Source organism: Mya arenaria, chromosome 14 (assembly GCF_026914265.1).
Source record: "Mya arenaria isolate MELC-2E11 chromosome 14, ASM2691426v1".
NCBI lineage: Eukaryota > Metazoa > Mollusca > Bivalvia > Myida > Myidae > Mya > Mya arenaria.
Genome location: NC_069135.1, coordinates 58,224,565 through 58,251,294, shown reverse-complemented (window position 1 = coordinate 58,251,294; position 26,730 = coordinate 58,224,565). Strand labels below are relative to the sequence as shown.

The 26,730-nt window shown below is 37.6% G+C and overlaps 2 protein-coding genes across 3 annotated transcripts; both read left to right on the top strand.

Moving 5' to 3' along the window:
• Positions 1-1,686: 1,686 nt before the first annotated feature.
• LOC128217531 (uncharacterized) lies at positions 1,687-10,118 on the top strand. Of its 2 annotated transcripts, XR_008258230.1 has the most exons (5): positions 1,687-1,807; positions 2,046-3,272; positions 3,767-3,877; positions 5,485-8,433; positions 8,472-10,118. XR_008258230.1 is itself a non-coding variant. In XM_052924720.1 (4 exons), the coding sequence occupies exons 2-4, from the start codon at positions 2,189-2,191 to the stop codon at positions 5,658-5,660; spliced, it is 1,371 nt and encodes a 456-aa protein (XP_052780680.1). In that variant the 5' UTR covers positions 1,687-1,807; positions 2,046-2,188; the 3' UTR covers positions 5,661-10,118. The 2 variants fall into 2 exon arrangements, 1 of the variants encoding a protein (XP_052780680.1); XM_052924720.1 differs by having other exon boundaries at positions 5,485-10,118.
• A 2,478-nt stretch (positions 10,119-12,596) lies between these two features.
• Positions 12,597-24,295, top strand: LOC128217534 (gelsolin-like protein 2). Its single transcript, XM_052924724.1, has 12 exons — positions 12,597-12,660; positions 13,075-13,182; positions 13,873-13,946; positions 17,997-18,071; positions 19,664-19,735; positions 20,818-20,945; positions 21,205-21,313; positions 21,721-21,831; positions 22,141-22,227; positions 22,902-23,063; positions 23,643-23,738; positions 24,169-24,295. Exons 2-12 carry the CDS (start codon positions 13,104-13,106, stop codon positions 24,268-24,270), a joined length of 1,095 nt encoding a protein of 364 aa, XP_052780684.1. The 5' UTR covers positions 12,597-12,660; positions 13,075-13,103; the 3' UTR covers positions 24,271-24,295.
• The last annotated feature ends 2,435 nt before the right edge of the window (positions 24,296-26,730 follow it).

Here is a 26,730-nt window from a genome sequence, read left to right as displayed (position 1 = left end):
TAACATTTTTCTTTTTCATGCTTCTCTGATATAATTTGGAAGCATGTTCAAATCCCTTATACCATTGCAATAAAAGAAAGATGCTGTAAAACAAACAAAATGTCAGACATAAATAATAAAGTTAGACCTACTGCCATAAGAGTGAACTTCATCACATTTGATAAAAAACATTCTTAAAGTTTGTATAACTTGGACATTTGTCACACAAAAAGAATTATGAACATGATTCCTTAGTTGTCTTCATCACTGTTGGACATTTAAAAAACCAAGATCGGCAAAGTTTGCTACTGAGAGCGAGGTTTTACAATGAACATTATTATAAAATCTAAACCATTTTATTTTGTGCAACCTGGGGTCTATTTTTTACCTTCATGGTGAGACCACAGTACCAAGACAAACAAACATAACCAAAATGACATTGTACTAAGGCATTCCAAGGTTTTCCTAAGAGGTTTGTTTAAAACTTTACTTTATCTATACATGTATGTAGTTCTTTAGACCTTGCGGTCAAGTACAACTCGTGAAAGTGCAAGCACTTATTTCCAACGGGTTCCTTTGTTTTTGCTGAAGGGACAGCACGCGGAAGAGACAGCAACACCCTAGCTCTTTTTTCGAAGAGACCCCTTGGTTCTTTAACGTGCTTGGTGTAAAGCACCGAAACACGGGTACAACTTTCCTGGGTTAAACCAGTACTGAGTACACCACATTTCCAAGCACTACACTTTAAATGCTGAATGCCAGGCAAGGGAGCTACTTGTTCATATATGTTGTCTTTGAGTTTTATCGGGTTATCAGATTCATTTGTAGGTTTGTCAGCCAGACAAATCTTTAGATTTAAAGTTAACCTGGGAGGAAAAGTGCACCCAATGTGGGGCTCAAACCCACAACCGACGGAACACTAGCACGGCGCTCTAACCATCTGAGCTAACCAGGCGGCTGATTCTAACACACACACACTACACTCCTCCCCCCATTAATCTTTTAGGCTTACAGAGGCACTCCTGCCGTTTACCGCTGCCACGAGTAGAGTAAACCTGGGTGGAAAAGTGCGCCCGGTGTGGGGCTCGAACCCACGACCGCTGGAACACTAGCACGGGGCTCTAACCAAATGAGCTGTCCGGGAGGCTGGTTCTAACCCACACACAACAGATTTGGTTCCTCCACTACTCTGTTCTTGGAAATAAACAGGTGTAGGTTCTGACCTTGGTTTTCTGAAATTTGTGTAGCTACATGTAATTTGCTAAAGCAGTGAACAGGCAGATAATTTTGAAAGTGTCATACTACTTGTATGTTTTAACTTAACCCTTACCTTCGAAAACATACCCTAACCTAACCCTAATTTTCTAATCATAACAAATGGATATATATACAGTACAGTAAACCAAGGTTTACCTGGGGGGAAGGTTTACAGGTCCGTTTTAAAGCTCGAGTGGGGGCACCCCTCGATGGTAAAAAAATAACAATTTTGGTAACAGACCATTAAGCTCGATCTAAATAATCAATGCTAGAAATGTCCAGCTGTTTGGAATGAATCGTTTAAATTTATAATTTAACAAGTACAAATCCTGCTGTTTCCCGCGCAAATGTCAACTTATCAACGAACATACCTCTAAAAGAAGAGTTTCCGTCAATCTTCGTTTTAATGATGTGGACCAATAAAAACTCTCGTAAGTTTAACCGGTTACACGGAAATGAACGATCCTTGGTAAACACAGGCCATGACAGTTCAATTTCACAAGTTATGCCTCATGACACAATTCAGAAAGATAACAAATTGAAACTTCGTTTGTGATGTCACCAACATATGGTAAGTAGAGACACGTATACTGTTTACTGTCTGTATCTTCTGTCAAATTCCTGATTTCCTGTCAACATTGCCATGAGGCGACATATTAATACCTGGTCAACAGCATCACTGAATTGCCAGAAATTACCAGAATAAGAACTGCAGACTTCCTAAACAATTCTCTTGTTCATACCTTTTGCTACCACATCTTATTGTCAAGTAGTGTTGGGACTTATTTATACTTTTTATTTATCTTCAGTTTGAAAGGTGACAGCTATAAATAATTCGGACTAGAATCTCAAAAATCCCTTCTTTAATGGACCAGAGTGTCATGTAATGATCAGATCAACTCAAATGGTGGCAGACTGAACTACATCATAACATTCCAAGCAACATTCCGTGATGTTTACCCTTCCAACAATGATATCAAAAGACATCATACTGCTGCTGATCATTGTTCTACTGTTGGTGCGTGGTGCGGTATTGTTAGAGGTTGACACAGCAGTGCACAGACAGGCCCCAGGTCTTGAGTCACCATTGAAGGTGTGGTGGGCGAAGGAAATCACGCCAGACTTCCATGTTGCTGGAAGACTAACTGAGAGACAGGTCAAATATGCTGCAGAGGCAGGGTTCCGAAGCATTCTCTCCCTGTTCATGTATGAGACAGGAGATAGTGGGAGTTTTGGTGGTGAATATTTGCCAACAACAGCAGAAGCCTGGGTGTCTGCTCATATATCTGGAATGCAGTATATAGCTCTGGTTGGTGGAAACGATGACTGGGCCAGCATTGCAACAATACAGAAGTTCCATGATGCCTTACAGCATCTAAATAGACCAATCTTGCTACACTGTGATCGAGGTTATACAATCACTTTTGTTACCCTCATGCACATGGCCAATCAGACAAGACACAATTCAAGTTATGAGCCAAAAATTTATAGTGAAGATTTCTATAAAATAACAGCAGCCATGGGCCTTGATTTTACTCATGAAGATCTGAAACATACCGTATCTCATATAACTGGAGAGCCTTTGGTTGAAAACCCACCGAAACACAACTGTGAACCAGAAGAATGGTTGGACTTCTGGCTTGCTCACCCTGTCTCCACAAACTGGTACGTGGGCGGACAGATCAGGGACTGTGATGTGGAGGTTCTGGAGACTGTCGGGTTTAAAGCCATAGTGAATATGAGGATGGGACTAACACACGACAGTAAACATTCACAAGAACCTGTGGCATTGTTGAATATTAAAGATGGCACCACAACATATGGTAATGATACAGTTCCCCCACGTCAGGACTGGAAAACATTGAAGGATAACCGAATAAACGCACATCATTCTTCGGCCTACATCAGTGAGAGATCAAGGATTAACTTTGAGGTTGAGAATCATCTTGAGTTTGGCGATGATATCGGCTATAATGAAGAAAAGGAAAAATCTTCTGTTGGGAAGTCATCGCTCAAATATTACCACATTCCAATACGTAAGTATTTTGTAACTAACTGTAACTTAAACACAAGTGGGGTACCTAGACATTATCCAGTACACCTTGGTATGCAAATCAACTTCGGTTCCTCCAAAATGGCAAGCAAGATCAGAAATAAAAAATAAAAGGCTAACGATTGTAAAAACTTTTCACTTGATTAAGTGTTTCCTTACTTGACTGAGCATTGTCAAATGATTCTGTCTGTTTCCTTTAAAAATTCCCTAATGGAACAGACACTCCTCGAGCTCTGACCTCTTATAACACACTGAGATCATTCTTATGAAAAAGGCCCGCTCATGAGTACAAGTGTACAATTGAAAATGCTTGAGGTTTTCCACTGACATGCAAGTAAACATAGATTTAACTTCATTGACTGTTGTTTCTGCAAGTTCATGAAGAAGATAATACTATATTGAACTATTGGTCAGGCAAACTTGACAGTAAGCACAGGTGTGTATGACCGATTTTAGTTTCCATTATTTTGCTTGCAGCTCCTAACCTGACAATGACTTCAGAGACGTTCACGCAGGTGCGATCCACACTGCTGGAGGCGGGACAGAATGGCCCCGTTCTTCTGCACTGTTCGGATGGGAGGAGAGTCGGTATGTGATGCTGTGCTTTTGCATTTCTTGACATTTAACATGTTTGGAATTGGAACTACCTAGGAAATTCTGAAATTGGAAAGTTTAATGTGTGTATGCTTGTAAGGTGATAAATTTCACACAAAAAATCACCACTGGTCAAACTAAAATTGTATTATAAATAATGTCGCCATCATGAAATTTTGTCAATATTATTATTATATATATTTTTTAAATATAACTAGTGTTATAACTGGTGAGGTGATTTCACAAATTGATAGCGTTGAGGACACACACACTATTAAGGAACCTATTATTTATTTAGCACAGTAACTCATCAAATATGTATTTTTGTAATAAACAGAATATCACATTCCTGGACATTTTAATACAGCCACTGTGGCAAGAAAGTATCTATCAAATCTCAAGAGAATAAAAATATATAATTTATGTCATCAATTTTAACTGATGATCATTTATTCATAAGCTTCATACCACACTTTTGTTAAACTTCTCCCATTTATATTTTCAGAGTTAAATATTTTAGATGGTGAAAGACATTAGTGAAATATTTTACTTTACCACCATTGACCCCCCAGGTTATTAGCTCGACTATTCGAAGAATAGGTGGGCTATACTACTCGCCCTAGCATCAGCGTTGGCGTCAGCGTCTGGTTAAAGTTTTAGGGCAAGTTGGGATTTTCACTTATAAGTCCAATACCTTTCATTCAATTGACTTAATACTTCACACAGTTGTTCAGAGCCATCACATAATGAGGTTAGATAACTCCATATTATCTTTTATACAAATTATGGCCCCTGATTGACTATGGAACTTAGGTTAAAGTTTTAGGGCAGGTTGGGATATTTATTAATAACTTCTATACCCTTCATTCAATTGACTTAATACTTCACACAATTGTTCAGGACCATCACCCAATGAGGTTACATAACTCCATATCCTTAATACAAGTTATGGCCCCTGATTGACTTAGGTTAAAGTTTTAGGCAAGTAAATGTTAAAGGCAAGTTGGGATTTTAATAAAAAAAACTTCTATACCTTTCATTCAATGCACTTAATAAAATTCAAAATTATTTATGACCATTATACAACAAGAAACATAACTCCATTTTAACCCTAAATACAAATTATGTCCCTTGAATATATGTATATATATATTTTTTTAAATTTCTTTTGACAGGCACATTTTTACATTGAATCTTAATCAGTTTTTTACCAAGGGAAAACAAGGAGGGCTATACTATATGGCCCTTGATTTTTTTTGATTTTTTTATTTTTTTTTATTTCTTTTGAAAGGCATATTTGTATATTCTTTACCACATTTTCATAATGGGAAATCAATTTATTTGAATGACTTGCGTCATTTTTCGGGTGGTGGGAGGGCAGCATCAAAGTCACCTTATGTATTGAATAATTTTAGTAAGGTTTGACATAAACAGACCAAACTTGGTAATATTACATTATTATTGTATTTACTTCTAAGTCAAAGCGGCAAAGTCGAGCGCGCTGTCTTACGAAAGCTCTTGTTTTTATTTACTGTAAGTTACAACTTACAAATTAAAATTCCAGCTCCATACTGAATCTAACCCAACACGTACATTTTTAGCATACCTGGGTGTGCTGGCTGCAGCGGTCAGTGAGGGACGCGGGCTCGACTGGGCGCTGAAGAGGGTGGCAGAACTAGGGTTCGAAGTGAGCCCGGATGCCAGGCCAGATGTGTACGCCATGTACTGTGACACTTTCAAGGATGCGGCAACCAACATGGGACATGAGGAGTTGTAACACAGGCTTAATTTAGCTCGTGTTTAAGAATAATAATAGGGCCCATCTATTGACCTTTCATAAATTTATTTAAAGTTTTTTTTTTACGATTATATCTTTATTTTTTGATAACATAAATTTTAAATAAGAATGTTTTAAGGATACACCGTTGGCTTGAAATCCCTTGGCTTGATTTCCTTGTTTGCTTGAAATGGATGTAAAAGACCTATTTCTTTATACTGAAGGTAAGCATTCCGCTTGGCTCGATATTGCCAGGGCTGGAGGTTTTTTCACTGGTCCCTGGGATTTCAAGCCATTGACTGTATTTCAACATCCTTTTTTTGAATGATTGTAAATAAGAAAGGCCTATAGTTTTCACGTGGGTACTGATCTGTGAAGTCTGAGTGTATTGATACTTACCTCATACAGGTCATATTTAAATTCACCAATATTATACATGATACACTCGATAATTGTTTGACTTTCTGTTTTATTATCCATTATTGTACAAAGAATATTGTAAAATTTGTTGAAAATTAAATAAATCATGTAGAAATTTATGGCATTACCAAGATTAAGTATCGGTACATCATGTATTATAGCGGAATATAGAAACTGTGCATACACAAACATAGCAATAAGCAAATCCACCAGTAAGGCAAATTTTTAAAGTGACACTCTCATTCAATATCAATACATACACATGTATAACAGACATTAATTTTGACTGATAAACCTTTAACTACTTACTAAATAATGCATTTATGGAAAATATTAATTATTGATAACAAGATTGTAAGCGTGTATTTAATAGCCGAAAACGCTAAAATATTAAATGATGGTGAATGCTCAAAGATTTACTGTGATCTACTTTAGTCTCATAAGGTAGAAATACCATGTTTTATGCACATTTCTTTCAAATTAAAATCGGTATCCTTCATAACATCCAATGGTTTCGACATTTATTGATCCTTTCTGGAATATTAAAACAATAGTATTAAGTGTGGTAAATATTTTTTCGGGAGAAAGAGTGCATCTTTTATCTATTTAAGTAGGACTTAGGTCACAAGCTTTGAGACAGTTCCTCTCTATTTCACATGCATTTATGTGTCAGATGGTTGTGGTAAATAGCATTTTTCCTCAAACAACATTACAGTATATTTGACTATTTTCTTATTAGCACGGTCTCTTTTTCCTGCCATAACCCTACCCCTACAAGAAGTGTTTTGAAATCATACACATGACAGTTGCATATGTGTTATTGTACATGAAGGTTTCTGGTTTATCATACATTGTTCATTATCCTCCAACCATGGTGTTTTAAGAAATGTACATGTTTTATATAATGCTGATGTTAAACCAAAAATTTTATTTTTTATTTTATTAGTGTGATTGTGTTGTCTTTTGATAATGTATGTAACGGAAGAATGGAGGTTACTTGGTAGACTTTATAATTGGGCATTTCAATTTTGTCTTTTCTTCATAAAAGATTTGTCATTGTTATTGTCAAAGCCCTGGTGTTGTTGTTGTTGTTGTCGAGATGTCACTTGACCAGATCTCATAAACTCTTCAAGGTATTGATTAAATATGTTTCACACACGTTACCACTGACACGTAATGCATACATGTTTCTAAGGCCCATAACTATGATCCTAAATAATTCTCAAGTTATACCCCTAAATACTTTGAAAAGCCATAAAAAAAAGTTTAACTTGGCCATATCTTTATTTCTCTTTAAAGATAATTATGTGATACCTTGTACACAACATAACGCCCAAATTTATCATAGCCCATTATGGCATATCTCTTTGATGTAATGTTATGTAGTTTTGCCAGTTCTCTGACTGAAAAATCAACAACAAAGGAGTGTTGGCATCCGTTGCCTTGATCTTGTCATTACTTCTTAAAGGCATTTATTGATATTGCAGTTAATTCAATGGTTTCTAATAATTTATTGATCATGTACTCAAATTGTCCAACACGCAATTGTGTTCCTGTTTATTGATGTGTGTTTATCCGAAAATGTGTGTGTGTATTTTGAATGTGTAAAATGCTGTTACGGTAATTGCATTTGTGAAGATGACACATTTTGGTAATTTTGCCTAAATGTATGCAGTAAAAGGCCTAGTTTAAGGAATGTTTGGCATGATAATCCCCTGCTGTGCATCTCCTGCTAATTGCACTGGTGTCACAGAAGGGGCCAATGTCCTGTGTATTCGTTAATTGGCCCAGGACCATTTAGGGTCCATTTCTATAATAAATCTTCCAAAACTGCATAGGAGGATACTCAGATCGGAGATCTGATAAGAGGGATCAAGGCAAGTAGATTAAGATCAATAAACAGAAGTTGTGTAATGTACACAGTTGGGTTTTTTGTTGGGGGAGGGGTCACTTATAGAAGGCTTAAACTAGGCCTTTAAGCTTTAATTAAAGAATGTTATCTCCATATTTGTTAAGACTTTCAACTCATAGCTCATTAAAAAGGAAGGCATTATAAATACTGAAGTTTTAATTTCTGAACTGTCCGTGAAATTATCATTGTCATTGACTGCGTGTATAGCTTTTAATTATGTTATTGAAATAGTTACGCTGCCTTTTGAAGGCACAAACATTATATTGTTTGTAAGCGGCTATTAAAATCTTAAGTGCCATTAAAAATGACTTACACTAAAACCAGTTTTAAGTTGTCCTCGATGTACGGTGTGTAATTCTTAATTAATTTGTTTGTGACATTAATTTTATTGTTTTAAAGTACTTTTTTCAAGAAACGCCATCAGGTATTGTCCTGTTTTAGGTTTTCAAGTAACGCCATCAGATGTTGTCCTGTTTTAGCTTTTCAAGTAACGCCATCAGGTGTTGTCCTGTTTTAGCTTTTCAAGTAACGCCATCAGGTGTTGTCCTGTTTTAGCTTTTCAAGTAACGCCATCAGGTGTTGTCCTGTTTTAGCTTCTCAAGTAACGCCATCAGGTGTTGTCCTGTTTTAGCTTCTCAAGTAACGCCATCAGGTATTGTCCTGTTTTAGCTTCTCAAGTAACGCCATCATGTGTTGTCCTGCACAAACCTTAACCTTATCAATAGCTCAAAACCCATTCAAAATAATCACTTGAAACTTAGTTTATGTAAGTAATATGTGCTTGTGATAAGTATAATTATATAACTGGCATATGTAATGGCTTTTTTGGACTGATTAGAATTGCAATATTTTGTTTTAGAGCTGGTGTTTATATAGTTTTGAAGACTAATGAAGGAATGTTTGGTATGTGATATCCATGCGCCTTTGTCGTTTGCATTTATGTTTGCCATCAACCATATAAATTGATTTCTATTTTGATGTTTTATGCAAAAATTACTATTAATTTGCAAGAAGATTTCATTTTGTATTAAACAGCCATTTACAGCGCAATTTTTTTGAACTATGGACTGAATAATTTGATTGTAGGAATTTGTAAATAACGTTCAAAAATGTTATTTTATACCAGTTTTTTTTTACAGTTTATATTGTTTTCTTGTTACGGATGTATCCGAAATGTTTTGAAAACCATGTTCATGTTCATGTTGTTATAAGTTAAATATGATGCAAATGGTATAGAGCTTTTGAAGTCTCGGTCTATATGTATATTACCCAAAATATCTAATTGCTCAAATGTTAAAGCTATCTCATGTACAGTGATGTGAGTTTTAAATGCTTGGTGACGGCATATTTTTGGGTATCATTTTAACGGGTTTTGTTAAAGGCGACTTTATGGCTCTGGTGTGTTGGTAAACAGGCAATTTCATTTCCAATTTCATTTGAAAGTGACACTCCTACTTTAATAAAATCAATACATATAAACATGTATAACAAACATAAATATAAAGTCATAAACCTTTAACTACTTATTTAAAAAATGCATAAAAGGAAAATGTTAAGTACTAGTAACAAGCTTGTAACCTTGTATTTATTAGCTGAAAAAACAAAAGTATTAAATGATTGGTGAGTGCTAAAAGATTTACTGTGATCTATTATCGTCTCATTAGGTAGAAATACCATGCTTTCTGCACCTTTCTGTCAAATTAAACTGGGTATCTTTCATAAAAAAAAAAAAATCGACAGTAATTCATCCTTTTGGTATATTAAAAAATTGTATTAATTGTGGTAAATCTTATTTAGGAGTAAAAGTGCATCTTTGAAATTTTGAATTGCAATAACTTTATTATAGTGTTTTTACATACATGTATATGTTTTCAGTATGCAATTGCCTTTCAAAAGATGCCAACATTATAAAGGGGTCACCAGGGTCACCTGGCACCAGCATTTAACCTAATAACCAATGGCTCAATCAATGACAATTTGATCCTACATCAGATACTTTAAGTATATTTCGCTTTGTACACCTGCACAGGTTTATAACTGCTCTCCGACATTATTTTGCATAGAAACTGTTATTTAAGATATTTGTTAGAGATGAAACTATTGCAACATTAAACTGTTATGATATCCATTGTTTTGTGTTATTTTATTTGTAACATTGGTTGTGAGAAAATTAATTAAGTGCTCTGAAGTGGGGCACTTGAAGTGCTTGCCTTTCTGTTGAGCATCATCAGTTTTGTTTAATCAACCTTTAGCAGGGGCGTAGCTGCCTATACACGAGAACGCGACTGAATCCACATGATTCTGACAATTCTTTCTTTTAAATCAGCCAAAGTTGCAGTTTGTGTAGTTGACTACATGATCCTAAAACTATCCAGTTTCCAGTACTAAATAAAGCTCCTCAAAATGCCCAGAATGCATCAGATTGCACCATGGTTGTCAAAATTTTCAGAGGGAGCATGCCCCTTGATCCCCTAGCACAATGATGAATGTACATGAATAGAGGGCTAGCTAAGCCCCTGTTTAGTATTAATAATAATATTAAGGCAAGTGCCATTGTGTCATTATAACAGGGATGTGATTTGTCCGCGGATTCGCGGAATTCCAGGGACCCCCCCCCCAAAAAAAAAAAAAAAAAAAAAATGGTTTCAGCCCTCCAGTTGCCAGGACAATCACATCCCTGTTATAAGTATGCAGTACATTATCTTTAAATGATAATGAACCCTTTTGAATTTGTTTTTACAAGTAAATGCGTCAGAAAACACTGGTTTATTTTTATTTATTTTTTTGATGCCGAAATTGCAGAAAAAATACACTTAAACAATTAAAGTATACACAAATATTCTGGTTTTCGTGGGGAGCGAACCCTCACCAGTAAAGACAAGGAAAACTGGCAAAAACACACCCATCATGACTCAAACACAAACGTAAGGATAAATACAGCCAAGAAGACACACTATTCTATTCTAAACAAGTTCTATAATAGTGTGTGTACATGCACATATTGAAAGAACCTGCGTGCTAATTAAAGAAAAATGTCCACAGGTTTGTACGCGTTTCAAAGTCAAACACTTTTCTATTATTTTCTATTATTGAATCACATTCATGCAGAAACATTTACACAAGTTTTTACCACATGAATTGCGGCCCTTTCCCATCAAACAGTCAAACACACAAACATTCGGAACTTCTCGGCCATTATTTTCAAAAACAACCTCGGATGTATTTGGACGGTTTACATACTAAAAAAGAGGAACGTTTAAGTCCGCTGCAAGTAGATCGCGTAGTGATTTTATTTAGCAGTTAAACTTTATGACTTTACTCTTGGAAATCTTAATTATGTTTCCAATAATATACTTCAATGGCAATCAGTTTAAACTTATATCAATAAATACAATTATAAAACACTACATTTCTATAATGATTTAATTCAAAAATTGTGCGCCCGCGTTTACCCATTCACTGATTTGATTGAAATTGGCGCTCTACTCGGTATATGAAATGAGCGATGTGCACTGAATGATAACTAAAATAACAACAACTTCTTGTAAATATTTGTGTTGGCGCTTGAATCTGATTAAAAGAAAGCTTTTAATTAGTATCTCGCCGTAACAATGCATGTTTTACTGGTGTTACCGCGTCACTCAAAGCCGTTTTGGATTTGGTATTTTAAGACCCTATTTAATAACTTTGTATGACATTTACTTGGCCAAATAGATATATTTCATTTCACTTAAGACATAATCGTGTAAGACAATGGTAGAAATATGCATTATACAGCCAAAATCTTCACAGGCCGCGTTGATCTTGTGCGACTTACAAACTAGGAAACTTGCGTACATGTACGAAACTAGCATGATGGTCACACTAAGAGTTCAATCCGTTTGCTGTATAGGGTAAGGGTTCAATTCTTATGACCAACAGTGTAGTTCGTATGTAAAGGTTAATTTATAAATATCGACCAATAAAATGATAAGTTAAATATATAAAACCTGTTTCAGACATCACACCATACAAAACATTGCATATACATGGAGATTACATGGATTGAACGAAATGACAATTGCGTCTTGTACTGTAGGGGTGGAATCGACATGTTTATACACATCCGCTTTTTCGGATAAGTCTCCGATATTTTTTTATGAAAAGTGTTGTTAAGGGTGTATCTTGAAAATAAGGTTTTGTCTTAAAACAAATACAGTTAATTAAAAACAAATATATGAGAAAATAGAGAAAAATTTCCAACTGTAATAACTCCTAAATATAGAACGTGAAAATTATTTTGCAATGATAAGCACGTACGTATATCAAAAAAATGGAATACAATAATTATATTCCTCCATATGTTTTATGTTATTCATGTCCACGACACATCACTGCCAAAACATGTTATATTTAATATACTTAGAGCCTGTAATTTTTTTAAATAAATAAAATGAAATACTTAATTCACAACTTAATGCCATCCAAACATGTCAATCATTTCTATATGTCTATAAAAATTTCAACTTTCTTTCCAGGAACCTGTCAGTGGGCGGAGTTTCACACCTGGCGGCCACGCCCATCACGGAATCTCGTGAAGCATCACTAAATACGGCGGTGTATTGGCTATAAGAAGCCTCACAGGTGACATACAGTTAGGAAACATACAGAAGCTCGCATCACAAACAGGTTGGTTCAGGTTAGTCCATGTTCTACTCTATCTTTTATTGCAGACATTGTTTATTCAAAGATAATGGAGCAACTGTATTTATACCAAACTTTTACTGATTTGTATTTCAGTAAAACTATTTGTATCGTCAATCATGATTTGCAAAAGTAAAAAGCACCGACGAAAATAGTCCCAAGATGTATTGTATTAAATTTGCGGACACATGCATATACTTATACATATGTGCTTACAGATTATTGATTTTGACAGACTTTCATAGGCTTAAAATATATTTATAAGCATGCACGCATCCTTTGAAGCCGTGGAAGTTTTTTCTGTGTGCTTGTCGGAGTGCCCTGACTGACGGACACGTGTCGCTGTTGGCGTAGCCCTATCGCTATCGGCGTAGTGTCCATGACTATGTCTAATTCCAGCGCTACTAGAAACATAACAACCCGCCAGAATGCAGAAAGCCAAGAAGTACGACTGGAAGGATTCCAACATTTCGCTGTTCGGCTCCGACACCGATAAGGCGGTCAAAAGTAGGTGCCTTGTGGTGTCCTTGACATTTATGGCCAGTTATAATGGCGGACAATTTTGTCGTGCTTGCTCACTGCACTACATGTTTGACTAAGCTATTTCAATGTATTCTCAACGGCATTGTAAACAAAAAATGTTTTTACAAAAGAAAGTAATGAAGCCAGCCTATTTGTGTGCTTATTTATGATTGAGGATGTATATTATCCTTTTATTTCCATTTTTTGTTTCGCGCCGATTAAACATTTTGGATATCTCCCCGCCTTGCCTTATTAAGCAAAATGCAGATTTGCAACATCACTAATAAAAAACAATCCGTCACGTCGTCGCAATTTATCATACGAGTGAAACAGGAAAAGTGAGAGGGAAAAGGGAAGTTTAAATATTCTTTCACTCTGGCATAACGCAGGTATGTTGGCGGAAAATGTAAGGGGCATCTATCACTTCATCAAAGTCAACAGGTTGTTCAAACACCAGGACGTGTTTCAATTTAGCGTTATCATTTTTAAAATCTCGCAAAGATGACATTTGGTTGAAATAAGAATAAACTCCCATGTATAGAAAACTATATTCGAAAACTGTGCAGTTCAAAACCGGTAGGGTTAAGGTACATCGTTGTTGGGACTAAAAGATGGTCCAAATTATACACGTAAGATACTGTACATATATAATATGACTGTGTATTTATATTGCAGAGGAGTCTGCAGACAGCGAGCCAGCGTGGGCGGGTAGCGGCGAGGAGCCCGGGGTTCGTGTCTGGAGGATCGAGGTTAGTTCCCCCACCCCCTCAACGATATGCCCATATAATGTCCCAACAAAAGCCCAAAAGCCAAGTAGTTTCACAGGCCAATTTTTCTTATGTACATACATTATACTCATTTTAATGAGGTAATTTTTGAATATAAAAAGCAAAACACAAACATTTTTCTCCCTTTTTCTTTATATTCTCATATAATAGAATGAGAAGAGTTTTAACGTCTCTCTTCTACACATACCTTGTTTAAAATGTAGACACTGAACAAAATAGTACGTATTGCATTAATACACATTTCTCTTACGATTTCCATAGAAAGTTACAGTCACAATTTTACCTAGAAAATAGTTCACGTTACTTTTAAGGTTGACCGTGCTAGAAGATTACAAATGTTCTACGAATTAAGATTTTTGGCACATGTATTGTGAATTTTATAGTGCTAAATATGTTATTTCAATGAGATACTAGTACATGTTAAATGTCCAACAGGAAGGTAACAGAAAAAAATGGCTATAAGAGGCTCTTATAAATCCGCTCTGAAATTGTAGTGTTTTTCATGCACGTGAAGTTAGCGGCCTAGCGGCGTGAAGTTAGCGGCCTAGCGGCGTAAAGTTAGCGGCCTAGCGGCGTAAAGTTAGCGGCCTAGCGGCGTAAAGTTAGCGGCCTAGCGGCGTAAAGTTAGCGGCCTAGCGGCGTAAAGTTAGCGGCCTGGCGGCCTAGAGGCCTAGTGGCGTGAAGTTGGCGGCCTAGCGGCCTGGCGGCCTAATTATTATTATTTTCTATTTCCAAGCAATTGTTAATGCGTTTTTTTAAAACAATGATAAATCGAAAGTTTTTTATTCATATAGTTGCACAGCGGCCTTAAATTGTTATCTATTCAGAATATTTTTCTTTACCTTTTATTATATTTTTTTAATTAACTGTTTAATGCACAAATTATTACTCTGAAGCGTTTTTCAATTTTTTTTTTCCAAAAAGTCGATCAAGCACTTCAGCGACCTAGCGGCTAGCGGCGTAAAGTTAGCGGCCTAGCGGCCTAAAATGGTTTCCTATTTCAAAGCATGTATACATGCATGTTTTTCTAAAACAATGACATATTAACTGTTTGAATGCACAAATAAACACTTTGAAGCTATTAGCGATAATCAACATATTTTTTTTTCCAAAAAGTCGTTTAAGCAGTCAGCTATTTCAAAGCATTAAACATGCCTGATCTTCTAAAACAATGATATTTTTTTCTGTTCTTATGCACAAATTATCACCCTGAAGCGTTTTTCAACTTTTTTTTCCAAAAAAGTCGATCGAGCACTTCAGCGGCCTATAGGCATAGCGGCGTGAAGTTAGCGGCCTAGCGGCCTAAAATGGTTTCCTATTTCAAAGCATGTATACATGCAATTTCTTCTAAAACAATGACATATTAACTGTTTTTATGCACAAATTAACACATTGAAGCGATTATCAACATATTTTTTTTTTCAAAATCGTCGATAAAGCAGTCAGCTTATTCAAAGCATTAAACATGCCTGTTCTTCTAAAACAATGATATATTTACTGTTTTTATGCACAAATTATCACTCTGAAGTGTTTTTCAACCTTTTTTCAAAAAAGTCGATCGAGCACTTCAGCGGCCTAGCGGCGTGAAATAAGCGGCCTGGCGGCCTGGCGGCCTAGCGGCCTAAAATGGTATCCTGTTTCAAAGCATGTATACATGCGTTTTCTTCTAAAACAATGACATATTAACTTTTTTTATGCACAAATTAACACTCTGAAGCGATTAGCGATTATCAACATTTTTTTCAAAAACATCGATAAAGCAGTTAGCTATTTCAAAGCATTAAACATGCCTGTTCTTCTAAAACAATATATTTACTGTTTCTATGCACAAATTATCACTGGGAAGCGTTTTTCAACCTTTTTTCAGAATGTTTAATGCTTTGAATTAGCTGACTGCTTTAACGACGATTTTGAAAAAAATGTTGATAATCGCTTAAATGTGTTAATGTCTGCATAAAAACAGTTAATATGCCATTGTTTTAGAAGAAAATGCATGTATACATGCTTTGAAATAAGATTCAATTTAGGCCGCAAGGCCGCCAGGCCGCTCATTTCACGCAGCTAGGCCGCTAGGTCGCTGAAGTGCTTGATCGATTTTTTTTTAAAATAGTTGAAAAACGCTTCAGAGTGATAATTTGTGCATAAAACAGTTAATTTAAAATTGTTTTAGAATAAAAGGTAATGAAAAATGTTCTGAATAGAAAACAATTTAAGGCCGCTATGTAACTATATGAATAAAAAACTTTAACATGGTTTTAAAAAAACAACGCATTAACAATTGCTTGGAAATAGAAAAAATAATTAGGCCACCAGGCCGCTATGCCGCCAACTTCACGCCGCTAGGCCGCCAACTTCACGCCGCTAGGCCGCTAACTTCACGTACATTGTTTTTTTCTTCTAATTTTATCGGTTAATCAGGCCACAAAACATTCCCTTGAAAATAAAATTCATAAATGGACGATTAGTAATTATGCTCAGTGAAGAGTATTGTATTACTCGTTCATTAAATGAACTGGGGCAAGTTTACGGACAAGTCTCGAGTCTAACTTCTAAACTCATTTACAAAGAATCGCCTTTGTAACATTCGTTTTTCAAACATACTTGTGAATAATTGTAAAAAAAAAAAATAATAAAAAAATCAGCAAATTTCATCCTTGTTACTTTACTTGAAACCAAGTTACGACTTAAAACATTGCAGTTTTGCCACTTGAGTCTGAACTCAGACTTGGGCCTGTTCTTAACCATGGCCCCTGTTGTCCTAACTTAAGTCTTTTTCTTAAGTTAAGTATCTCACTGGTCATATGGTATAATAACTTAAGAGTATCTTAAATACTTTATTTCCATTAATTTTATGTATTAAGATGAGAAATGACTTAAGATGTTTTATTAATACCGTCCTTAATCTGCATTTACTTTTAAACTGGTAGAGGTTGAATGTAGGTTTTTAGTTGGATTTGATTTTAATATTGTTCAAAAGCGCGTTGATCAGGTTTGCAACTTATTACATCTTCCAAAGATGATAATGTTTATGCTTTATATTTAATTGTGCATTTTCATAGGAAATATCGGCAAATGAATCATTGTCAAGATTAATTTCTGATTTATTTCACCTCATATGCCAATACAATTATTTAAAAATAAAAGTGAACAGTGATTTCCATCACTTGTCAATATAAATGGTATGCTGTCATATGTTTGTCAATCGCAAATTACTACTTAAACCGAATTATGCACTCAAAACTCGTACACGTTGTGAAAACGCCAAAAACCTGGTGGTTCATGAACTAAGAATGCTGTTGTAAAATTGATGCTCAGAAATCTATAAAACTGTGAGGGAAAAAAACAAGGGAAAAAACACATCGATCATATTTATTTCTGTACACTTGTAAGATAACCCATTTCTCCGTTTCATAAAAAATATGAGGTTTTGCCGTATTATATGCTGTTAAAACATAAAAGATTGATCAATAAAATTGCACCAAATTACTTACAGTTTAACGTATATACAATGTATTTGAAAGGTTGCAAATTTAAATGAAGCGATATGTAGAGATACATTTGCCAGAACAGACATGCACCTCTATTTTTTTCTTTATACGAGCCATTTTCTGATAACATGTCTGTAACGGTAGTCCTAGTTTACAGCACAGGGACAGGGTGCGTTGTTTTGACACACCCATTTGACCACGCCGCTCCCCCCATTTTTTAACCCAAAAATCCCAGACTTATTATTAATGATGGTGGAACTGTTACTTATAACTTACAAAAAAATATTTTTTTATTCTATTATCTCTTACCCTAACCCTGCAACGATAAAGAATAAAAAATCCATTTTTTGTAAGTTATCATTAGTAACAGTTCCCTCATCATAAATAATAAGTCTGGAAAAAAGGGGGGGGGCGTGGTCAAAGATGTGTGTCAAAACAACGCACCCCGCCCCTGTGGTTTACAGCTTCACGTGTTAATCGAGTATTCATCTTATACCATTTCCCCGTGGTTCTCTCCTCGCAGAACTTCGAGGTGAAGGACTGGCCGAAGGAGGAGTACGGTAACTTCTACAGTGGGGACTCCTACATCATCCTTAACGTGAGTACTGACTACCTACATCGTCCTTAACGTGAGTACTGACTACCTACATCGTCCTTAACGTGGGTACTGACTACCTACATCGTCCTTAACGTGGGTACTGACTACCTACATCGTCCTTAACGTGGGTACTGACTACCTACATCGTCCTTAACGTGGGTACTGACTACCTACATCGTCCTTAACGTGAGTACTGACTACCTACATCGTCCTTAACGTGAGTACTGACTAGTTACATCAACCTCAACGTGTAATATGACTACCTTTTGAGAGTATCCTTAACGGGCTATCTACCGACATCATTCTTAACGTGACAACTGGCTACCTACATCACCATACGCGCGAGTACTGACTACCGACATCATCTTTAATGCGAGTACTGACTACCTACCGACATGATACTTAACGGGAGTACTGACTACCTAACCGCCATTAACGCGAGTACTGACTCCCTACCGACATCATTAATGCGAGTACTGACTACCGACATCATTAACGCGAGTACTGACTACCAAACCGCCATTAACGCGAGTACTGACTACCGACATCATTAACGCGAGTACTGACTACCGACATCATTAACGCGAGTACTGACTACCGACATCATTAACGCGAGTACTGACTACCGACATCATTAACGCGAGTACTGACTACCGACATCATTAACGCGAGTACTGACTACCGACATCATTAACGCGAGTACTGACTACCGACATCATTAACGCGAGTACTGACTACCGACATCATTAACGCGAGTACTGACTACCGACATCATTAACGCGAGTACTGACTACCGACATCATTAACGCGAGTACTGACTACCGACATCATTAACGCGAGTACTGACTACCTACCGACATCATTAACGCGAGTACTGACTACCTACCGACATCATTAATGCGAGTACTGACTACCTACCGACATCATTAATGCGAGTACTGACTACCTACCGACATCATTAATGCGAGTACTGACTACCTACCGACATCATTAATGCGAGTACTGACTACCTACCGACATCATGGATGCGAGTACTGACTACCTACCGACATGATGCTTAACGCGAGTACTAGCTACCGATATCATCCTTAACTACCTCAATCGCCCATAACGCTAGTACTGGCTACCTACTGAGAGTATCCTTAACTACCTCAATAGCCCATAACGCTAGTACTGGTTACCTACTGAGAGTATCCTTAACTACCTCAATAGCCCATAACGCTAGTACTGGCTACCTACTGAGAGTATCCTTAACTACCTCAATAGCCCATAACGCTAGTACTGGTTACCTACTGAGAGTATCCTTAACTACCTCAATAGCCCATAACGCTAGTACTGGCTACCTACTGAGAGTATCCTTTACGGGAGTATTGACTGCCTACATCATACTTCAGTATTACTAATTCATTGAATTACCAACTACCTACCGACATTTTCCTTATCGCGAGCACTGACCAGATCATACTCCGGTATTTCTGTAATCCATTGATCTTGGCAGACCTTGTATCTATCGTGATTTGATTGAAAAAGAATGAATTTTCATCTTCTTTAATGATCTTAAATTGTTATGAAACTTTCATTTTTGTTCTCAGACGCACAAAAACGACGACAGCGATGAACTGTTGTATGACGTCCACTTCTGGATCGGAAAGTACAGCACGCAGGTATGTAACAGCTGTTGTATGACGTCCACTTCTGGATCGGGAAGTACAGCACGCAGGTATGTAGCAGCTGTTGTATGACGTCCACTTCTGGATCGGAAAGTACAGTACGCAGGTATGTAACAGCTGTTGTATGGCGTCCACTTCTGGATCGGGAAGTACAGCACGCAGGTATGTAGCAGCTGTTGTATGACGTCCACTTCTGGATCGGGAAGTACAGCACGCAGGTATGTAGCAGCTGTTGTATGACGTCCACTTCTGGATCTGGAAGTACAGCACGCAGGTATGTAGCAGCTGTTGTATGACGTCCACTTCTGGATCGGGAAGTACAGTACGCAGGTATGTAGGAGCTGATGAATGACGTCCACTTCTGGATCGGGAAGTACAGTACGCAGGTATGTAGCAGCTGTTGCATGACGTCCACTTCTGGATCGGGAATTACAGTACGCAGGTATGTAGCAGCTGTTGTATGGCGTCCACTTCTGGATCGGGAAGTACAGCACGCAGGTATGTAGCAGCTGTTGTATGACGTCCACTTCTGGATCGGTAAGTAGAGTACGCAGGTATGTAGCAGCTGTTGTATGGCGTCCACTTCTGGATCGGGAAGTACAGCACGCAGGTATGTAGCAGCTGTTGTATGACATCCACTTTTGGAACGGGAAGTAGAGCACGCCGGTATGTAGCCACTGTTGTATGGCGTCCACTTCTGGATCGGAAAGTACAGCACGAAGGTTTCTTGCATATGTTGCAAGACTTCCACTTCTGGATCGGTAAGTGGAGTACGAAGGTAAATTGCTGAGCCCGGAAGACTGCTACAGAAGCATCAGTTGCAGAGGTGTTCTTACTTTGCAATAGAGACATTGTAGAGATGTACGTCAAATTGCAGATTTGAAGAATTATGTCCGCTATTTAAAATTAAGTGTTTACTCCATGTTTTATGCTCGAAGACATCTTTTTGTGTGACATTGTGCCAACGAGCGTAGTGAATATAATGTGATAACATATAACCCATCCACTGTAAAATAAAGACCGTAACGTACGTATTATATTTCCACGCAATTAATCCCTCCCTGTTACCGCTCCAGGACGAGTACGGAACTGCGGCCTACAAGACAGTGGAGCTGGACACTTTCCATGACGACAAGCCCGTCCAGCACCGCGAGGTCCAGGGCCACGAATCGGAAATGTTCAAATCCTACTTTGAAACAGTCAGGTTAGACCGGTTACACCGTCTTTCGATGTATTAGGAATATTCTAACGCGTGGACGTTCGGCTATAACCTGTACTATTTAAGATAAATCAGTGAAAGCTCCCGAGTCCTAGGCCGAGTCCTGAATTGGTAAGGGGAAGGGGCCACCTATAGACCCGGATACTTGTTAGATGTAATGCATTATGGGCAAGTATTTTATAAATCTTTTAAATGTGAATATTGTAACTGAATTGCACCATTGGAAACCTTTCTCTCTGTGTAGTTACCTGAAGGGCGGCGCGGACACTGGCTTCCGGCGTGTGGAGCCGGAACAGTACAAGGCCAGGCTGCTGCGATTCAAGAAGGACGACCGCCGTGTAGTAATGAGCGAGGTGAGACGAGAGCTGCTTTGATAAATATTTTTAGTAGCACCATCATGCCGTCATGGAGACCAGCACGGGCACCCAACTGCCTTCCATTTAATTTAATACTCAAGGCTGACAAATATATCTTAACTATTGTTTAAAACTTATAATAAAATTATAAATACATACAAACTTGACACATCTCGGAGTTTAAACCTGAAAGTATTTAATTACACACAATTTAAAACATTTTCTGCCAAATTCATATGTTCAGGTTCGTCGTTACCAAATTCAGTGTTCTTTTTTACCCTTCGCTCCCTGTCCCTTTTCTGCAGCACCCTGCCCTTTTTAATCCTGTCTAAAACCCTATATCAGTAGCATGGGGTTTCTTATAGTATTAAATAAATACAAGAGAATGTTATATTATCTAACAGAAACCTCGTAACCGTAAAGAACTGACCGGTGACGACGTGTTTGTTCTGGATCTAGGCCTCACTATATACCAATGGAACGGTGGATCAGCAAGCGGCATCGAGAAGTTTGAGGTACCTTATTACATATAATTTAATTACAATCTCCAATGAATAACCCTGACCTTACTATCTCCCAGCGGAACGGGCTTCCGCCAACGCCGACGAGGGTTTTTTAAGGTTTCGCATCTGTTTTAAAAGCGGAATCTTATTCTACATCAGTGCCTCATCACCAGTGTAGCCAAATCTTGTCAAAATGATGTCTTCTCTTTAGTAAATATAATCTTGCAATCAGAATTATGCAAGTGATAATTTCAATAATCATAATTTGCGATAATGTTTACTTCCCTTGTAACGTCCAGTAACATTTACTTCTCTCCCCAGGCGGCAAAGGCTGTAGCCCAGATCAAGAGTGACCGAGGCCGCGACATCGAGCTCGTGGTTTTGGAGGAGGCAGACACAGAACCGGACGTAAGTCGACTAAATATGTGCTCACATTTCGGGAAATGTGGGCGATATTGTTTAAATGATGGTGGTTGATCCAACAGGTCAGGTATTCCGACCCCACTAGCGAATTTATAGGTTGGTGCAACCGGCGCGCGCCCCCTCTAAAATCGTCTAAGTGTATTCTTTAAATCAACATGGCATTAAAAAGGTATAAAATACGCTCATAATGCACCATTTCCGACTGTATTTTTTTTCTGGAGGGAATACCCCCAAATTTTCATGCAAACATCAAAAGGTTGCGCCCCAAAGTTACGCCCGCCCCAACGCCAATTCCTGGAACCGCCCCTGGACCCATCTCTTTAAAATCATGAAAAATTACCTGTTATGACAAGTTCTATTTTATCGATAAATTTCATTACTTGCTTCAAAAATTCTTTAGACATGCACTGAATAAACTAACAGTTGTAGATGGAATCCATTCAGTTTTGTCCTTTGACATTTAGCAGTTTTGTTTTCTGTTCAATAACTGTACAGCAGCTGCTAGTTAGAATTGCTGTTGCTGATCTAAATATCGAGATCCGAGTCCGCTTATTTAATAAAGACAATTGTTGGTATAAAAACGATATGTTCGCTTTATAGGCCATTCTTTGTAAATCAAGTGTGTGCATTGTAACCACCATGTGTTGCCATGGTTACAGGACGCGTTCTACGGTTTCCTGGACGAGGAGGGCGATGACGACGAGGATGACGCTGATCCGGAGGGTCCGCCAACGCTGCTAAAGCTTTCCGACGCCGACGGGTCGCTTGACATGCAGGAGGTGAAGACGGGCGAAATTACCGCCGACGACCTCAGTTCCGATGTAAGAGCTGGTTTTAACCATACTTGCCGCATTTTAAAGTGACACTCTTATACAAAATTGATGCATATTAAACATGTATAACAAACATATACATTGAGTGATAAACCTTCAACTACTTCCTAAATAATGCACTTATGGACAATGTTAATTACTGATAACAAGATTGTAACCGTGTAATTAATAGCTGAAAACGCAAATATATTAAATGATTGGTGAGTGCTAAAAGATTTACTGCGATCTACTTTCATCTCAAATGGCAAAAATACCGCGTTATCTGCACATTTCTTTCAAATAAAAATCGTTTACCTTCGAATTTTATTCATCCTTTTTGGTATAATAAAACTGTGTTACTTGTGGTTAATATTATGTGGGAGTAAGAGTGCATCTTTTTTTGCGGAATGCGAAGTTTTTTTAGTCATGTACAAAGAATGTGCGTTCTGTAATATGCATTCATTTCTATATGACTTAAATGATTGATTTATTTATAGTTTACACACTGTACATGTTTTAAAAGTAATTTATCAAAATTTTGAAATGTTAGTGTACTGTTCAGTAACATTATGATATATTTATGCTCAGGACGTGTTTATCGTGGACACGAAGAAAGAGGTGTTTGTTTGGGTTGGCAAGGGCGCCTCCATTGATGAGCGGCGGAACGGCATCACATACGCTCACGTGAGTAGCGCGAGCTTCCTCCCTTTATAGCATTGTTGTAGTTTGCAATAAATCTGACTCAGTCGTATACAAGAATATTTTGTCGTGACTTGCATTATTACCATAATGTGTATGTTGGAACTTTTGAATTATATCATCGAAATACTTCTATTATTTTTTGGTTGTCCGGTCAGCGCAGTGGTTAGCGCACTCGCTTCTCAGGAGACCCGGGTTCGATTCCCGGCCTGGGCGCATGTAAGTTTGGTTTGTGGTTACCAAGCCGGACAAGTGGGTTTCCTTCGGGTACTCCGGTTTTCCCTACAACACAAGACCACGCTCTCGCATAAAATCGTGCCAACGAGAGTGATTAATATAATGTGGTTATAACTTGTTTCACAATTGTTGTAAAATAAATAAGTTCAAACTGAACTAACCATTTTCTCGCTTCCAGAACTACCTGAATAAGACGGCTTATCCGTACCTGCCAATTACCGTGGTCGGGGAAAGTCAGCTGTCTAGTGCCTTCAAGGAGGCCGTCCCCGGCGCCGCCTAGACGCCCGTCGTCCATCTCGACTAGACTACCGTCACCATTTCCGGTCCCTGCAGCTTCATGCTGTGGTGATGAACGCACTTTGTGGCAGCGTCGTAAACTTGTGTGGAATTATTTCCTTTATTGTTGTTCATTAGTTGACATTTTATACATATCACAGTTTGGTGCACGGCCATCGGGCGAACCGTAATATTTCCCTTCCATAAGCTTTGACATCCTTTCGATGCATATTTCAAATTGTCTAAATATCCTTAATTAAAATGGTTACAAAGAATCCTATAAGGGAAACAAAGATAAAATGTAAAAGACAAAGTTAAACTATGAGAGTTTAGTTGTCGATTTCTGTATCGCTATACCTAGTATTTGTTGTTGACTTAAGCGCAATACTTACTGATTTCATGTATTATGTTACCATTGTTTTGCCGAATAATGTATTTATTTGTAATAAAACAAAGTAAAATGAGGTTTCCTTTTCTTTCAAATTATTTCCTAAGTTTATTGATGTGCTGATTTGTTAAAAAAACACAGCATGGCCAGTGTGTGGTTCATCAGCCTCTGATGTTGTCTCCAAAAGTACTTTACATGTTATTGTTATCAATGATATAAAAGAAATTCAATACATGTATTATATATAAAGTACAAGAAAACAATTGTCATACATTTTTTTTAAATTTCATTTTAACCTTTGTATCTGAAAACTATCGTTTCATTGAATAAATTAGCAATGCATATGACGTGCAACCCGCGCGCTATACACGGGAGGGGTTGCCTTGGGGGTTCAAGCCATGCAGACACGGTCTGTGCGCTTCTCATAACTTGCTGGTCAACATGTCAACGTTCATCCAATACCAGGGGCGGCTCCAGCTATTGATGTTAGAGTGGGGCGTAACTTAGGGGCGTAACATTTGACTTGCACCTCTCCCTCAGAACCTAATTTATTCCGTTTAACGTGTTGACAGCGGTGTGTATGGGTATTTCTTTTCTATTTTCTTTTATTTAAATAAGTAAACTTGGGCGATTTAAGGGTGGGTGGGGGCGCCCCCCTCCCCCTGAGCCGCTAGTGGATACCTTAAGTCTATTTTGCTTTGAACATGTGTGCTGATCTTTAACTGCGCCACTTTACTTTGTGGCAACGTACATTAAATTGTAACGGTGTCAATTGTTTGAGGTCATTTTATGCGTAACATTAAATTAGAAGTGCTTTCAAGTGGGGAGCTTAAAGGTACTTGACTTTTTGTCGGACACTTATCAGTTCTGTTTCATCACCATCCACAGTAGACCAATAAGAAAGTGATGTCTTGATTACACCATTAATTGTTTATGAACCATTTTGAATTCGTAATGAAAACGACAATGTCAAGATAGCAAATGACGTTTGTCCGCAGAACGGATTGGCTATCATTTGGAAAACAAGGTGAACTAAGGATCAGAAACCTGGTGTCGTATAATTGCTGTTACTTTACTGTGGCGCCTGGCCGAGAAGTACGACAAAAGGATTAATTTATAGAAAAGTTATGGGGGAAAAAAACTTTGCATCAGATATTTTTCTTTCAATCAGTGTATTTTTGTTTGCAGTAAACCCTTGAGAATGTTTAAGATACTGGATCAGAACGACGGCCAGGTGGACGAACATAATAAATGTCGACTACAATAAACTAAGTACAGAGAAGCGCCGTGTTAACTATAAGGCAAAATGGACACCAACTTTGGATGGCGTGTTTTACACATGTGTCTCAAAGTTACTTTTATTTCGGTTTGATCAAAATTATTTTATTGCAATTTGATACTTTAAAGCACTTTTTATACTGAAAACAGAAAGAGTGCGATGTACCAGTCCTGCTTAAAGCCCTTACCCTTACGAAAGCCTTAGGAAGGCCTGCTTACTGGGAATTAAGAGCTACTAATTCTTGGTTCTTGGTAGCTATTCGAAACACTAATTAGTTCTTAGTAGCTCTTGGTAATTATTAGTAGCACTAAATACCTCTTGGTGGCTATTCGTAGCACTTAGTAGCTCTTGATAGCTATTCGTAGCACTTAGTAGCTCTTGGTAGCTATTCGTAGCACTTAGTAGCTCTTGGTTGCTATTAGTAACATTTCGTAGCTATTCGTAGCACTTAGTAGCTCTTGGTAGCTATTCGTAGCACTTAGTAGCTCTTGGTTGCTATTAGTAACATTTCGTAGCTATTCGTAGCACTTAGTAGCTCTTGGTAGCTATTCGTAGCACTTAGTAGCTCTTGGTAGCTATTCGTAGCACTAAGTAGCTCTTGATAGCTATTCGTAGCACTTAGTAGCTCTTGGTTGCTATTAGTAACATTTCGTAGCTATTCGTAGCACTTAGTAGTTCTTGGTAGCTATTCGTAGCACTTAGTAGCTCTTGGTAGCTATTCGTAGCACTTAGTAGTTCTTGGTAGCTATTCGTAGCACTTAGTAGCTCTTGGTAGCTATTCGTAGCACTTAGTAGTT

Excerpts from the sequence above, each read along its gene's own strand:
- LOC128217531 (XM_052924720.1), top strand. The coding sequence starts at position 2,189 with ATGTTTACCCTTCCAACAATGATATCAAAAGACATCATACTGCTGCTG. Across the intron at positions 3,273-3,766 it reads ATATTACCACATTCCAATAC|CTCCTAACCTGACAATGACT; the intron begins GTAAGTATTTTG and ends TTTTGCTTGCAG. Across the intron at positions 3,878-5,484 it reads TTCGGATGGGAGGAGAGTCG|CATACCTGGGTGTGCTGGCT; the intron begins GTATGTGATGCT and ends GTACATTTTTAG.
- LOC128217534 (XM_052924724.1), top strand. The coding sequence starts at position 13,104 with ATGCAGAAAGCCAAGAAGTACGACTGGAAGGATTCCAACATTTCGCTG. Across the intron at positions 13,183-13,872 it reads CACCGATAAGGCGGTCAAAA|AGGAGTCTGCAGACAGCGAG; the intron begins GTAGGTGCCTTG and ends TTTATATTGCAG. Across the intron at positions 23,739-24,168 it reads ACGGCATCACATACGCTCAC|AACTACCTGAATAAGACGGC; the intron begins GTGAGTAGCGCG and ends TCTCGCTTCCAG.